The sequence below is a fragment of the Oryzias latipes genome, chromosome 5 (assembly GCF_053564925.1).
Source record: "Oryzias latipes strain Hd-rR chromosome 5, Olatipes_Hd-rR_3.1".
Classification (NCBI taxonomy): domain Eukaryota; kingdom Metazoa; phylum Chordata; class Actinopteri; order Beloniformes; family Adrianichthyidae; genus Oryzias; species Oryzias latipes.
In genome coordinates this window covers 10,564,954-10,582,254 of record NC_136241.1, presented here as the reverse complement: position 1 = coordinate 10,582,254, position 17,301 = coordinate 10,564,954, and the positions used below count along the sequence as shown (strand labels likewise).

The 17,301-nt window shown below is 41.3% G+C and overlaps 1 protein-coding gene across 4 annotated transcripts in view; it reads right to left on the bottom strand.

The window, feature by feature from the left end:
- Positions 1 to 17,301, bottom strand: part of pax7a (paired box 7a) — a 43,184-nt gene that overhangs the window by 14,186 nt on the left and 11,697 nt on the right. For all 4 annotated transcript variants that reach the window (XM_011474827.4, XM_011474828.4, XM_078946711.1 and 1 more), the window contains 3 exons: positions 9,667 to 9,866; positions 1,517 to 1,682; positions 953 to 1,149 (listed from right to left, as the gene is read on the bottom strand). In XM_011474827.4, coding sequence (XP_011473129.1) covers positions 953 to 1,149; positions 1,517 to 1,682; positions 9,667 to 9,866 — 563 coding nt within the window. The remainder of the gene's footprint in view (positions 1 to 952; positions 1,150 to 1,516; positions 1,683 to 9,666; positions 9,867 to 17,301) is intronic.

Genomic DNA, 17,301 nt, shown 5'->3' with positions numbered 1-17,301 from the left:
ATAAAACACGTGTGAACGACAGGGTAATTGTGGACAAATGCAGCATTGAAATTCATTTTCAACTCTTTACACACCATTTCAATCTTATTTTCTGCCTGTTAACCACATCTTGTTGGTGAGGGTGGGCAATACTGGCCAGTATTGATGGGTAATTGTGTATAATTCACTCCGTTTACACGATTTGCATCAATCCAAATCATTTCCCATTCTGTGCTACTTACAGCTCAACCTCTTACCATAGTGACATTTAAACGCTCATTAACTAAGGTGTCCAAAAGAGGTTAACAATTAAAATCCTGCACTTTTCAGAAATAGAGGAAAACAAAACAGCACACACAATCCCATACACCAAAATAGCAAAATTCAGTGTACTTAAATTTAAAAAAAGGGCCAGAAATCTATCAGTCAAACAGCCGAGCACAGTAACAAGAGAAATGACCAGCAGCGTGAAACTCCTCTGTTTCACAGAAAAAGACATGAACAAACTCACATATAGCATATTCTTGCAGCTGCAGACAATTACATGAAGAAGATTATGGGTCTACATTTTTAAGCTTTAGCTAATTATTTCATCTGCATGCATTCTCACTGCACTGTGCAGGATTTAGATGTCCCAGGAAAGTCGAAACCGCTGTTTGGAGCAGCTTGAGCACTTGCGGTGCTATCAAGATGAATTTTAATTTGTTGATGTTAATCCAATTGTTTTACGAATGTAGTAATTTGGAGTAGCTAAAATAAATCCAGGGCTTTGGAAAGGCGAACATAAAAGCCCACCCTGGCAGTTATTTTGCTGAACATGCTGTTTCAGTTTTTAATTTCAGTTGAATATAATTACACATTCTGATGAAGAAGAAGAGCAGCAGGGACGAGGCAGACTAAAGAGTGCTAATGGCACCTTGTGAGGTAACATCACTGCGTGCCTTTGTACAGATATTGGACAATGTGGACTGACCTGTGGGGAGAGCCCGTTGCCAACTGGATTCATGTGGTTGCTCGATGCTGAGGGGCTCATGAAAGTATCAGAGTAGCTGGAGAAACTGTGGCGATTTGATGACAGGCCATACGCAGAGCTGCTGTCAGCACTCAGGCCTCCCTGATGCATGGAGGAGGGAGGCAGTGGTTGGGGTCTGTGGAGAGTGCTGCTGCCCTCTGAGGAACACACACAAATGAAAACACCGCATAAAAAGATGTGCCAACTTCTCAGAATAGTTGCAGCTCAGCTTAAGCTGATTGGGTCATGTGTCAGATATTAGCTGTGGAGGGGGACTGACGTGAAACTTTATAGTGTGAGACTTGTCTTTTTTACTGTGGCAAAGATGTGATTATGAACGATAACTACTTGCTGTATGGTTCTTATGCGCAGCACATGATTAATACAACCTTATTAACATGTACATAAAATATGAAGGCATACCACTAATAAACAGGACTAATGTAATCTTTTGCTCAAATTCAATTATGGTCAGAGGACACAGCATGGTGTAGGTTTGTGTTGAGCAGCCTGAAAGAGTTTTACCCTGCGACAGGGTGGTGCTGGGGTAGCTGGACTCCGGCAGCTGGTATGTGGGTAAAGTTGGCATCCCTGTTGGTGGAAACCCTCCAGGAAGAAGGTGGTTGAAAGCTGCTAGCTGATTGGCTCCAGCCTGCTTACGCCACCGAGCCCTTCTGTTGCTGAACCACACCTGGAAGATTAGATTCAGCACAACATTTACATTCTGAAGAGAAAACTATACATTTTTTATTCAGTTTATCCTGTTTGCTGTGGCTATTCCGCTCAGTGTGCCTGCATGGCTGGACTCCATTTCTAAGCTTCTAGTCTGCAGCTTCTGTTAGAGCTGTTATTCTTAAATGGCTGAAGCTACAATCTGTGTAAACAGGCCACTCTAAGCCCTTCTCATGGGGTAGAAGTCATTCAAAGGTCAGAGGTGGGCTTTTATCTAGTGCATCATACTTTACAAAAGTGTTTGTAAAGTCAAGAACATTTAAAGGGGGACATTACTTCTCTAAAGGCAAGAGAATCCTGTACGATCTTGAAACGTTTCTTCATCAGTTTTATTTAGAGACGAAGCTATTTAATATCAACTTTAAAACTAGATTTGGCAAAAGCATGGCAGAAATGAGCAGCACCCAAAGAGAACAAACTCACAATGTCAGTTTCTTGAATGGAAGGGGAAAAAGAGGACTCTTTAGAATGGCAAAAGATTTACACATTTTAAAAAGCCTTCTGCTTCAACAAAACATGAATATAATCAGGCTCTTTTGAAAGGAGCCAGCAACCTGTTCCATTTAACCAAGACAAGGCTAAGGCTTCACTGTGTGCTTGGGGTTGAAGGACATTGATCTATGCCTCGCACAAGCAATTCATCAGAGTTTAATACACTGTCAGCGCAGTTCATCTACTGTTGTGTTTCAAACGGCCAGGGCTATTGTGAGAGAACATGAAAGAGGGGGACAAAAGCCCCTCCATACGCCACAGAGAACAGTGGACACAAAGAGGGGGCGTCCCTTTTAAACAGGTCTTTAAGAGCGACACTTTCAAGGGGACTTACACAGCGACATACTCTGCTTTTTGGGGGCTGCCTCTTTTTACACACACAAACATACATAAGACAGAACTCATATAGGCCTACAAGGGATCTCAGCCCAACAGAGATCTTAATTCAAATGTGGTTCTTTTTAAACCCAGGGCGCTGCTTCTGTAAAGACCTTCTCCGCTCTCCGCCTTTGGCTCGGTTTACAAGGAGGAAAAATAAGATGCAACAGGCGATTGCGGCTTGCTGTGTGAGTGCTGCTGAAAAGGCCAAACTTCAGTTGTACAAATGGAAAAACCAACAGGAAATCTTCATCTCAAGCCCGATTGCTTCCAAAGAGCCGTCCGGAATCCCTCAAGCAGCTATTCCAAAACAAATGTGGCTCCAATGAAATTTACGCTATTGGGATGTAGTGGAGCGTGCTCCGACGTGAACTAAGCCCCGAATGGGCCAGACAAACAGCTGCCTGGCCCAAAGGAGGGGGGAGGCAGGGGTGCACGGGTGGGGGATGAGGGGCACCCCCTTTCCCTCTTTGCCCTCCCGATTCCCCCACCCCGCTGTGCCACTTCACCTCTGACCCCGTCCACTCACTCCACCTCTCTTTTATGCTCACTTTAACTTCCTTCGGCCTTTGTCATCCAAGCTGAGGAAGGAGGTGCTCAATCACAGCAGACACAAAAACACTTAAATATTGATACCACTGTCCCCTTTTTTAGGGTTGAATTTTGGGAAGTGTGTGTGTGTGTGTGTGTGTGTGTGGGGGGGGGGGGGGTCAGACCTTATCAAAAACCTTTACATAGTCGTACCTCGTTCTCAGGTTAATGTCAGGTAGCTTATTATTAAATCAAACTTAACACATCTGCTGTTAATGTCAGAAGTATTTTTTATATTAGAGAAAAACCCAATTCTAACCCCTTTGGTTGTTTTGTATATTTTTATGAATAACCGGGGGGATTTGAGCCTATTTTTGTCAGAAATTTTAGATGTTAGAAAACCATAACCTCTTCGAACCATTGGGGGTTACATTACCACAATGCTGCTTAATAAGGGCTCTTTGACTGTGAAATAAAGGCATATCAAAAGGGCATATCAAAATGTTTAAAAATGCATATAATTATTATAATCTGTTGGAATGAATTCTTTTTCTACATTTTTTGCTGTAATTTGGTGGTTCGAGATGGCATAAAAACCCATTACGTCAACAAAATGGTGCATTCTACAAAATACAATCCAGTTTTTTAAAATAAACACAAAAGGGGGCTGATTCATCCACTCCAATGACATGGAAGCAGAACCGACTGTGCAGCAGAGAGTGGCTTTCTCTGGTCCTCAGGTTCTCAGCACAGACAGCGATAAACCTACACTCAAAATGGCAATGCACGCGTGCCCATATGTTATCACACATATGCATGCAATACTAGTGCAGTCTTGCACATTCACACATCCACTCTTGAACTAACATACAGCCTGAAGCTGAGGATTTGAGGCTGCACTCTGAGGCTGGAACCTGATCACAAAGTCACCTTGGACGAGAGATTCTTCTCTGCTCTCAATCCGGTTTAATTCTCTGCAGTACAGGAAGCTGCAGCACCACCTGCATGTCTCCCTATCTGCCCACTAGTATGAAGCAGAATTCAGAGACTCCCTCCTGCCTTATTTTTGTGAAATAAAGAGGTTGCTCTGCATCTATTGCACAGCTCTGCAGCAGTGGATCGCTGTGCAGAAAGTTTTGGAGGGTTTACATGCAGCTTGTACAAATAGAATAAAAAAGAATGACAGGCACAAAAGGAGGTTGTAGATACCGACATCAAACCTTAAATTGGATCACAAGCAGTGCTACAATTTTTCCTTATCGTGAATTCCTGCATAAATTAGTCTTTTAGATCTAAATCTTTCATTCAATGTTGGTAAAAATATAAAAGAATTACATCCTGCCTTCGCAGATCAGCGATAAAAAATCCTCAGTGTAGTACATGCATGACATTGGACTGCAGAGAAAAACAAAAATTAAATAAATACTGTGTGTTGGCTTTGTATTCAATAGGATCTCGGCTAAACAATCCCCCATGATTTAGTGCTGCAAATACCTGAATCTGGGAAGGCTTTTAGGAGCCAATTTGCAACATTCGTTAGATAAAAACCAAGCAGCGAGAGATAATGACAAAACAAAATGGGCCGCTGACTTTCTTTCCACCAAAATGCAAAGAGGTGATGCAACCAGCTTCAACATATAAATCCTTTTCTGTCTCGTACCACGCAATGCCCCCCACCCCACCCCCACTCCTGCCTCACACATCCAGCTTCTTTTCTCTCTTCTTTCCCCTCCCTGCCTGCCTTCCAGACTGGCACTATGCTAATTAAAGTAGCTAGAAGTGTGAATTTGTGAGGAGAGTGGGATTAGCTTGATAAGTATCAGGAGTACAGAAGCACTGTACCAAAGTCATTTAAATTCTAATAATAAGAAAGTGTTAGAACATTCACATTGATGCATTGCAACAATTTTGCCCCTACAATCTACACAAATCCTATTTATTCCTTTATGAAAAGTAAACCAGCACTTGCGGGAATTCAGTTGCCTATTGGGTTTGCTTGCGACTATTTCGCTTTGTTGTGGTTTTTCTTTCATTGCAGGCTACTGAAGCTTGATGCATTATCAGGACGCTATGATTTACAAACCGTGCAGGAAACCCAGTTAAATGCATGTGCGTCTGGTTCAGTTGATTCCAGTTCCATCATCTATAGCTAAAAACGTCCAGCAAACGGGCGTTTTCCCTGTGCTCTCATTTAGGCTTGCACAACCACAGATAAAGGAGGAAACTTTTTACCAAATTGATTTGCACGCTTCATAAAAAGCCATGCTTATGCCTTATTAGATTCCACTAACTATAATAGCTACATGCAGAATGTTTATTGGTAATGAAAGAGAACCTATGTGACAGATTTGGTAAAGCGAGCTGGCAGTTGCACGCTGAGATGATGAGCTTCAGCCAACATTCAGTATTGCTCTCAGTCTCTTAAAAACTTCAGTTTAAACAGGAGGCCAATGTAATTTGCCACATCCGTGAGAGCTGATTTACAGCGACCTTCAGCCCATTGCCTGCACATCTCCTTCTCCTGAACGCGCCTCGCACCTGGTCCTCTCCTCAGAGGGAGCGCACGCACGGATGATGCTCTCATGGAATAGCTTTGCTGTTTGCTTCTGTTAAAACTGAGAGGTTATCAGATGGAAAAGGAAAGAGCACACGGCATGAGCAGAGGATTTAGTGAAGGTGGAATTGGCAGCATCCACTCCAACTGAGACAGCCTGGAACTAATTGCTGAGAGATATGGATCACATCACACAATTTGTCAGGTGGGGTGATAAAACCATTGCAGGACTCATGGTGGTAAAGGAACGCCAGTAGCTCAGCTGAAAGGGGCAGTTGAGCTGACCAAGATAGATGGTGAGAGGTGCTTAAAATGACAGGCGAAGGCAGACACTTGGGGGTAATGGGGGTAGCTGTGTTTATGAGTTTAGGTTTGGAGTCAGAGCTAAGCTTGTCACTTCCGCAAGATTTCACCAGTTAAATTGACGACACACGTTCGCGTTTTTACGGAGGTTCTAAAGGCACGTTTGTTTGGTTTGTTTTTTTTTTTTGCACCAGGCTAAAAACTGCTTTCCACATTATCACCATGTTTAATGACAAATGGATGACAGAGAAGCATGACAGCTCACACAAATTCCTGGTAAAATATGAGTGTTGGAGACTCATCCACAGCCCCCCAGTGTCTATGGGAGCCCCAAACTGTAGTAAGTGTCTGGACATCTGCAGGATGCGTCATTGCAGCTGTTCTGGAGAAGCTTTGCTCTCAGGCCGAAGGGTGTCCTCTCCTCTGATTCACAATGGGCCATGTGGGCACCCTTGTGAAAACCTGGGGTGGGACTTTGTTTCGCGTTTTGGTATTTAAAAAAAATTATACAAGCATTTTAAGAAGAAAAAAAGATTCTAAATTTGATTAACTTAAAGTTGACATACAAGCATACAAAGATAAACTGTTCCTTGAAGCATACAAGCTGCAGCAATACGAAGGACATTTATTTTGGCTACCAGAGCTCCTTTTTCTTTATAGCATTCTTAGAAAATTAAGTTTGAGTTGACCTTTTGAGACTTTCAAAGCCTTAAGAAATTAGATTATAAGGAAAACAGCATTAACAAATTATAGCCATGACTCAAATTCCTCAGGTTTTCACATGAGATTATTTAAGTTGATTATCTAACTGCAAAGAGACAGCAGTCACTCCAGTGTCTTTCTTCTCCTGCTCTCACATTTAGCCAATTTTGGGAGTGCTGGTCCATAAATATTTGCCACACTGCTCCAATAAGTCACAGGTATTTCTATGGGCATGAATTACCCTCCAAAATGAAGTTTTACTGCCCTTGATGGTAACTCTGATGGGAGCAGAAAAAATGCAGTTGTTTATTGACGTTGTTGTAGTTTTAACGGTGAAGCACGAACCTGCTAACGTTTTCTTTGAACTTTATCATTGTGTTTCATTTAAATAAGCATGACTACAATCTGTCTCGTTCACACTGGGCTCTGACACGCTTGTTCAATTAGCCACTTTCAAATGAGTCTATGTAAACGCGCCTCTATGCGTGTCTATGCACGTCCATTTAACGTCCTTAGAAAGTTAAACCAGTTGAACTTTGACCAATCAGGGACTCAGATTTGGTAGTGACGTATGGATGATCCCCCCTTTAATTCACGGTAGTGCCAACTGTTTGAAAATTAATCATGAAGGAGAAATTAGTCATTTCTGTTTGTGCCCGGCCGTAATTCTAGGACACACAGTCTTTCATATCAGAATAGAGCTGTGAAAGAAAAAGCCTGGAGTAAGATTCACCAGATTTACACCGCTTTGACATTTCGCACCACGACTCTTTTCACAACTCTTCTCACAACTGCAGGTTCAAGCGTCAGTACTGGGTAGCGACAGTCACGTGTGAACATCATATTCTAACCGTTCATTCAAGAATGTATATTTAGTGCGTTCCTGGACACGCATCACATGCTTATTGTGTACGTAGCATAAGAAGCAGCTGATATGTTCTTCCGTTTTTGTTTTATTACCTCTGTTTGCAGCCAAACAGAGGTCCAACCATGAGACCATTCTGAGTGAATTATTAAACACACAGATATGTCGGAAACTCTTCCATGTTGGTGGGGGGGTGCTTTAAGACAGACAAAGACATGTGTGGAATCAGTTACCGGAGCTGCGTGTTGGCAGTGTGATGAACAGTTAGCAAGCGGTGAGGAGTTTGGGTAGTTTTAATGTGAGTCTGTGGGGCTGTGGTAAGAGGAGAGGGCTAACCTACACACCCCTCACCCGTCCCCCCCTTTCTTTTTCTTTTTTTTACTACAAGTGGCTGATTGATTAATGTTGTTGTCCGGGCATGGGGTCCCTGGAGAGGATGAGGAGCCCTGTGTGATATGTGGAGGGTTTTACAAGCAGCGGCAAGCTTGAAAGTGATGGGATGAGATCCTGGCCAAAGGCCGAAATGAGAAATCCATCAGGAATGCGTTCCCTTTCTCTCCCCTTTTTTCTCTCCTTCTCCATCGTTGGGGGAACAGCTGCTGCTGTAACTCTACTGTACACATCTTTCTTCAATCTCACATACAACCGAGGAGCACTCAGGCTGTCAGAGCGCGCTCGCTGCTGCTCGGGAGTGTGGAAGCAGGAAGTCTCTCTGTCAAGCGTTTGAACATGAAGGGTAATAATGGAAAGCAAACTCTCCAAAATTTCACAGTGAGCGATGATAAAAGCGGAACATGGTCTTGATAGATGAATATATCAGTGCTCTGGTTGGAAGAACAAGTGGTGTCTTTTTTTGTCATTTTTTCTTTTTTTTCTCTGTTTGTACAGAGCTCTGAAGGCTTTTTAACCAATGCTGATGGAAGAAGCTCTCTCTGCTTAACGGAAGGCTCACTTCGAGGTCCCGTCACCCACAATGCACTGCAGATACTGAATCTTAAGAAAGTAAAAAGTCCCTTGTTTTGAAGAAATTGTCTTATTTTCAGACTTGCAAGCCAGTACTTTTATCAAGAAAGTTTTCATTTGCAAATAATCTTAGTCATTTTTACCATTGGTAATCTGTTGTTGTTGATAAGATTCATAGTCAATGTTGGTTCATTATAAACGTTCCCTTTCGATCTGATTCACTGACCTAAAATCAATCCAGGACCTTTTTAGCCAAAAATTCAACCAGTGTGACTCAGAGAGAAACACTCGGGTACTAAACAGATTAGGTTTTCCAGATTTCTTAGATTTCTTGCAAGATGATCAAGTGTAAATTAAATACGTGTACAAACAAATATGTAAACAAGAATTAAAGACAAATCCATTCACATTTTAGTTTCATTAAGTTCAGCCCACTGTTGTTTTTCTACATCAAAATGATCAACATTCTGTCGGCACATTCTAGCACACTGTGTGGCTATCTTAGCTAAATTCAAAGTGTTTCCACACATTGGACTGGAATGATGCACTGATTCATTTTTGCTGCATCACAAGTGTGCATCACTGTGATGCACTTGGTTGATTATATATTATATTTAAAAAAACAAACTGTGCTTCCATCCATATGGGATTTTCCAAAGTAAATTATCGATTTGTTTCATTTTGAAAAGATTTTATAATGGTATAGGTCGATTCAATGAACAACTTGCCTCACACAAACCGATCTGGTTGGATCATAGGAATATAAATCGATTCAATGATTAGGTCGATTACTCGTTATACCCCTATAGTTAAAAAAAACATGTCCTTGTGACAAGACTTTTTTTCTTAAACTACGAATTCTTGGTAAGACTATTTTCATAACCCATTGTCAGATTTTCTTTTGCTTATTTAAAGAAAAGGTTTAAATATGAAAGATTTTTACATTTTTTCTATATTTTGCCGTGTACAAATAAATCAATACAAAATGAATAAAATAAGGAAGCAGTATAAAGAAAAGTTTATGAAATGTAATATTTCAAATTAGACCCCTTCAATTTTAAAAAGCTGCAACATTAAAGATGTAATCACAACAGCAGGTTGATAGTTTTTGGAGTACGTTTTGAATTACGGAGGCTCACAAATAGTGGATCTGACCTGTACTCTGGCCTCCGTGAGTTTTGTCCTCTGAGCCAGCTCCTCTCTGGTGTAGATGTCAGGATAATGTGTCCTTTCAAAAGCTTTCTCCAGCTCCTCTAGTTGCTCCGCAGTGAAGGTGGTGCGGCTGCGCCTCTGCTTCCTCTTCAGGGGCAAATCGGGCTCCGAATCCACATCTGAACCGTCATCTGTGCGGCTACCTGAGGTGAGGAGAAAGGTGCAGAGGGTGCCTTCTGTGAGATAACACAATCAAACCGAAGTTAGGTCGTCTTTTGTGAGAATTAACTGTGGGCTGTTTGCAGGAAACACCAGCGTTATCTGCATTTTAAAAAGGAGCCTCCTTTGTTGCTGTGGAGAAGGAGGTTTGGCATCAGAGAGGATTCACATGACAGCTACTCTACTCTGAATATACAACTGGAAGAATATTATCTTAATCTGTGGATATTTATTTAACATAGAAGAGGCCCTGATATACAATCCTGCCTTTGAGCTGGGCCCCAGAGGCGGTGAGGGCTGAGAGCTGAGAGGGAGAGGGGTGCTGATGCGTGGAGGGGTTAATCTGCACAGGCCACCTTGCTGCTCCTCACCCTGTTTTTCTCTGTCAATGGCCCAGGGTGCACTGCTTATACACAACTTAGCCAAAGTGTGTAAAATAGAGCACAATATCACACCAAACCTATTCAGTCCCTGTGTGTTTCCACCTGCTATCAATAAATGAATTAAAGCACATTTGACATTACTTTTCAAGCATTCAACTGAGCAGAATTTCTGCTTGAGAAATATAGATGCAGCTCAAAGCTGTACAATCCAGGCCGACAGGGGAATTTTTGACAGCAAATACGCATTAGCATTGCACATTACCATTATAACTGAATTTAGAAAATTGCATCATTTTCACCTCCTCTGCATGTCTATTCAAACTACATGGCCCTTTTCATTTCATGTCATAAAATTCTTATTTTCATAATTTCCCCATTGAGACATTGACAAGGCGGAGTGATGTGCCAGTCTTGCTCTAGGCCTTGTTGGATTGCATCATGCACAGTCCAGAAAGTGTGGGAGACAAAAAAAAAGGGAGATGTTTAAAAAAGAGGGTGCAAGAAGCGATTTCTGGCTTTGGAGGAGACCTTATGCCGTTCGACTGAACCGGAGAGGCTCACCTGAGTCTAACTCATTGTTTCACAGCTCACATTGGTTTTACTTCAGTCAAATCTTTTAGCATAAGTGGAAGGAAAAAAAAGGAATACTCAGACCATGCTTCCAAATAACAACTGTGAGAACAAAAGAGCAACAGAGCTGGTGAAGTCTCAAGGCCAGCTCCAGAGTTTAATTAAACAAGGAATTATGGGATTATGTGGAGACTATCATTACAGACCACTCTACGAGTCTTCTACGAACATTTTTTTGTCCCCCTGAGCTCGTGCTCAATGATTCTCTGCGGATTACATGTGGCTGCAGGACATGAGGCCGCATTCATTAAATCAATTCTTCAGTCTTATCCTTTTTAATAAAGATTGATTCTTGAAGCACAAGCTCACACCACTGCAGACACCCTTGAACATACAAAGTTGAATATGTACATACACCACATAACCCCTTTGTTGGTTTTCATGAAAAAGCCTACATTCATTTACACGGTAACTTGCCATGACGACACTTGAGACCAGCCCGGCAGTCTGCAGATCACTTTCCAAAGTCACCTCTGTGTCTCAGCGGGAAGAAACGGAGGTCGGAATGGACATATGTTCAGAGGACTTTGGAGAAAGACGCCAAAAAAAAAAATCCCCCTTCATTATTTTCTTTGTTCTTGCTTTTTGCATTGGCTTTACTACACCAGTAAACCTCTTTAGCAATCTGTGCCACTAAGCTAATGACTGCTAAATACCAAAAGAATCATTAAACTGCAACACATCTGCTCTTGTACATGAACCAGAGGCAGCAGGTCAACAGCCCTGTCTGCGATAAGTAAGGCAAAATGGACCATGGTCTTTGCTGCATGGAGCCAAATAGGACTGAGGGTCTAAAACTCATCTATATGCTGACTATATTTGGTGGGAGAGGGAAAGAGAATAACACACGGCTGCCTTCTTTGTTGATGTGAGGCTCAGCCTGCAACAGAGAATGAATACACCACAATGGAAAGAAAGCAAGCACCTCAGAGGTGGCTCTAAATTACAAAAGATTAAATTACCAAAGATAAAATGCGACTGAATGAAATCCATGCACGACTGCCGAGGTCAACTCTTTAAAGGTCCACCAGCCACAAAAAGCTACATTCTGATTAGACCTTTGTATAATACGACTGCAGTAATTCCCTCTCAAAGGTTCAGTGGATATTGATAAACCACTCGTGCCTTGTCTCATTAGTTGTTGTCCAATTAGAATCTAATTATGTTCCATCCACTGGGCATGATTAGTGCTGTGTACTCTCCTCCAGGGGCCCTCTAAGGTTTACCCCAATAATGATTTAAATTATAAATAGGAATTAATCAGGTTTACACTCTACTTTGTCAGTGCAAATGCTTGATTAAGATGAAAAATAACACCGGGAGCTATTTGAGCAAAAGCACCTAGACTTCTTGGGTTTCATGGCTTCTGAAAGATTTAGTTGACCAACATTCAAATTGAAACATATAAATATAAATTATGATTTATTTTACCATTTGCAGATTCTTAGAAATCTTATTAGTAAGCAAAGAAAGAATTGCAGTAAACACAAAGTTTTAGATTTAAAATTGATAACAGCAATGTGTTTTTCCCCAAATAAAGTAAAAAATAAAATTCCAGGAGATATTTCACAACCTCTTAGAATTAGTTTCAAATATCTTCCGGTGTAATAAGCTTTTCTTCTGCCCCCCTCATTTCCTTTGAACATTGAAATGTTGGAGAATAAAGAACCTGCTAAGAAATAGGATTCAGAATAAAGGGAGGACCAGCCACAGCAATAGCTTTAATACTCTGCTTCTCCATCTTTATCAAATTCAATATCTCCCCCAGCAAGGTGAGAGCTGAGATGTAATCGACGTCATTTTCTTTGTCTGTTTGTCCGTCCGATTACGCAAAAAGCTACCAAGGGGGAATTTCGTGAAAATCGGTGGAGACAAGGGAGCATGCGCAAAGAAGAACACTGTTGGAAAAAAGCATGACATTGCAGAGACCATTATGGTAGATTAAACTGGCTGAACATTTATTTCTGGTTATATGTGAGATATAAAAAATGGTAAAATATATATATATGTACATATATATATATATATACATCTGACTTGCTGCTGACCAAACCTTGAAGATGTGGAGAAAATACATTTGGTGTTTTCACTCCACCGTAATTATGGTCTAATGACGGTTAAATTCCCACCAGATCTTTACATCGAGGCAACCATCTTGCCTTGGGTGACCTGCGCTTTAAGTGAATAGTTTTTAAGGTTACTGGGAGGTTAAAAGGCTCTTCTCTGATGCTCCTCTGCTGACCTTCCAAAGAGACCATAAGCAGCTGGGATCCTCATCACCCAGTTTCCTCAACCCCGGCCCTCATGTCTTCTCCTCCCCTCCTACACTCCATCTTCAAATTGTTCACTTTACAGCAGTGAAGCTGAGGTAATGCTAATAAAACAGACCATTTTATTCCATTCCATACAGTCCATTTATTGTGGCAATTAACTAATTGATCTGTTAGTAGTTGTTAGTAGTTGTAGATCTGTTGGTATCTCCTTAAATGTGTTTTTGTGACATATAAAACTATTTTAAAATTGCATTTGTTTTGGGTTCCATAAAATGCATTTAAATAGTGCTATAAAAATTGCTGCAAGAAGGCAGCAGATGCAAAACTGGCCTCCACTCTAACTCACCTAAAAGCAGCATAAAGTATAGCAACCATCTCTGTTCTCTGATATCATAACCCATGGCCTCAATATCAGGCATACCTTTGCAAACTGTTCAAGACAGAGGGACAAATACAGACAGGGCTTTGGCAGTGCAGCATTAGCTCATAATGGCTCATTTTGAAAAGCATATTAGTTCCAGCATAATTACAATCAGGCCTCACGCTCAGTGTTTTGCAAGCATTCACAGGACCAGCCTCTGAGCACCGAGTCACACCAGTTGACTGTGACTGACAGCAGATTTAGTTCAAAATGCTGTTTTTCCTCCCTCTTCTTTTCCCACAGGACAAAAATAACACCACATCTTTTCTCCCTATTTATGTTGACTTGTTTATTTTGTGCCTACCTTTTGTCGTACTAGATACTGCAATTATACTTTTTGTCAGTCAGAGGGAGTGAATATCAAAAGGACTAATTATGCAAACAGGCCTGCGATAAGAGGCATCTGCCTCAGATGGGATCTGCTATCTCTGACATGCATCTGTCTCTGCGCTGTCTTCTCTGCTCCAGGCCTGCATATAAACAGCCCTGCCTGTCCCTAGGACTGCATGCGATTCAACCACCAACACTGGAGTGGAGGGATGTTTCGGGGGCGGGGGGGATCGTGCAGCAACATCAAATAACTAACAACTTCCCAATTTGCATTTTTTGGAGAATGGTGCGGCATCTCAGTTTAATACACTTGCCTGTTCATCCTGAAGGGCTTGCCAATTTAAAGGAGGCAAGCGATTCAAGGCATTTACGATGTATGAGATAGGACCCTTATGTGAATACAAGATAGAAGACAGCGATAACCACAACGCTTTAAACACAGTTTGTCTCTGAATAATCTTTTCCTGTGGATATCTGCATGCAATTGAATATTCCAAACACAAGATAAACAGAATATAAAGAGAACATCAACTTAACTGTTTACTCGGCCTTGTAAAAAAAACTTCCCCTGGTTGTCGGTGGATTTTTTGGGGCTCATAATTTGTAATTTAGCTGAATTTTATTCCATCAAACATTAAGTGGAGTTCAAGTTGAAAAATTCACCCTTTTACAGGCAGATGTCAGTGGTGTTTGCTGTATCTCAAGGTTACATCTTTTCAGTTACAGGTTTACAGCAAGTGGCTTTTCGCCAGGAGCACTTGTGCCAAAAAAAATTCACTTCAGTTCAAGGACGTGAGAAAGCAACTTCGACCGAGTGCAATAACTATGTGATGAAACTAAAAGAGGGGCTAGCTTTTTGCAATTTAGCATGTAAGCTCTGCCTGCCAGAGTGGCAGTTTAAGGCTGTCTTGGATCGACATTCCTCAGGAAAATTCCAACACTTTTCTTCCCTTGTTTGTCTGACAGAATCGTGGTCCTTAGAAGAAAAAAAAAAGAAAAAAGAAGGGGGTTTAAAAAAAAGGAGGAAAAAGGCAAGGGAGAAAGAAAGATGGGAGGCTCTATAATCTTTGGCTCTCACAACAAACAATTAGCCCCCTTCTCTCTGTTTGAGGTGGGGAGAAAGTGGAGGGGTTGAGGGGTATGCAGAGGAGAGGGGGGGAAGCAGTGAGAGCGATGCTCTTTTATGGCTGTTGTCATATGGATGAAGGCGCAGCGCGTCCATGAGAGCGCATGCTCACCTTCAACAACAGGGCGTCCACTGGGCCTCCCGGCCTTTTCAGCCCAGAGAGACGAGCTCCTCAGGGGGCCATTAGAGCATGAATAGAGGCTTGACAGCCCTGTGCACCTCCGCAGGGCATCCATAAACGCTGACATATTGACTCCCCATGCCTCTGCGCTGCCTAAGTGTGAAAGCGTGAAGAGCTTGAAGGGTGGGATTCTTTTTATTTTACGTACTACTGGTTAAATGTGGGATATTAGAGACATTATAAACGTTTGCCTTTGACTTCAAGGCGTGCAATGTTTCTGATTAGGGCTCAAGGCGTCTTGGAGCATTATTATTTCTTTATTCTGCATTGGTTCTTCTCATCAATTCCATGCAGAAATAACCTTTAATCGTTCAAGTTTTCATTAGTTTTTACTAAATACTTGAACTTTTTGTGCACAATTTATTTTTAAGAACAAAACTTTACAACAGAATGTATAAAAGATCATTTTGAAACTTCAGAAGAAGCTAAATGTAACTCTGGATATAAGACTTCTGCCACCTCTCACTTCTTCACTAAGACTTAACTTCACACTGGGGTTTCTCTTCTGTGAACAGAATGTCACAGCCTGAACCCAAGTCTTTGCTAATTGAGGTCACACCAAAGTAATGAAATTAAGAGAGCACAAGAAAGTAAAGAAGCGCCCATGGGGGTCTCCTCCAAATGGCACTAGAGCCTGTGCTCCGGTCCCCCAGCATAGATCTCTAAAAACCAACGCAGGAAATCAAACAGCTACGTCTCAAGGCTGTGAGCTGAGGACTCCTGGAGGAACAAATCATTTTCTCAATAAAGCCAAGGAGAGATTACTGGGCAGCATATAGGAATGCACACTGGACATTTTTATGTGCCTCAGGGAAGTTTTCTAATTTTCTGGACAGGGATGGGCTGCAAATATTGTGGAAAAGTTTGAGATTTCCAGAAGAAAAGAGGAGTTTGTGAAAGAGGAGCTGAAACAAAGCTTGAAAATAAAGAAATAATTGAAAGGAACACCACATTTCTCCTTTAAAAGACACTTTGACCAAAGATAATTACTATCATATTAGCTCCTTATTTTTTGTGAAAGCAAAACGTTTGTTTTTTTATCACCATAACTTAGAAAATAGAAATCTTTAAAAACCAGTCTCCTCTGATCTCACATATTAAAGAAACCACTTTATCTTCAAGAATCAACTAAACATTTTCCATAAAAAGCCTTTTTTTTGGGACACATTCCAGCATTTCAGTGCTTGGCATTAATTTCCAAGAGTCCCCCTATAGTAAGAGGTTATAATGTTCACAGCAGAAAAGCTTTTTATACTGAGACTACATATTCCCCAAGGAGAGAATGACTGACGATGCAGAAATAAGCCCATTAGTTGAAAAGGGGGGGACAACATTTCAAGTTGTTATTTTGTGGAATGGAACAGGAGCTCCACCCCACTGTTTGGACAAGCGCTTTCACATTTTAGCGTGGCGACAGAAAAAAAAACACACTTCTGATTTGCAACACTTGGGGAACATGTTTATTGTCTTTGTGGTAATAAAAAAAAAAAACCTGCACAATTAAAACAAATGAATATTTCAGTGGTGTGGCACATCAAGAGCATAAAATGTGAAATGTTCTGGCCCTAAGTAGCATAGGCTAATGGCGATTTTAAAACTAGGAGACCGTGGTCAATGTTCCTCATTCATCACTCAGGGAGAGCGTGGGCGCACTGTGCTAAACATAATTACTGTTGCACATTATGTGGGCTATTCCTGTATTGTAATAAAATTAGCCAGAAATGCTTTTTGTCTTTTCTAATGCAACTCCATGGTAACCAGCGGACGGCCATAATGCAACACACTGTCCTGATCTGTGCCAGCTGTCAGACTTTGACAACCTTAGCTAGCAAGGCGAATTGGAGGAAACTACATTTCTTTCAATAAATTATGCGCCTCTAGTCCGCTCATCCGTCGCATAATTTAATATGGACATAATAAAGCCTGAGATATCCTGATGTACCGTACAAGCATTTTTTCATGTTCTTTTATTGTTTAGCTCAATATCAACGGCTTAATGGTCAAGCCAAAGATCCGTTACATTTCTTTTTTACTCTGATCGGATAAAAATTTTGACTGAATTACAGGTACGACTG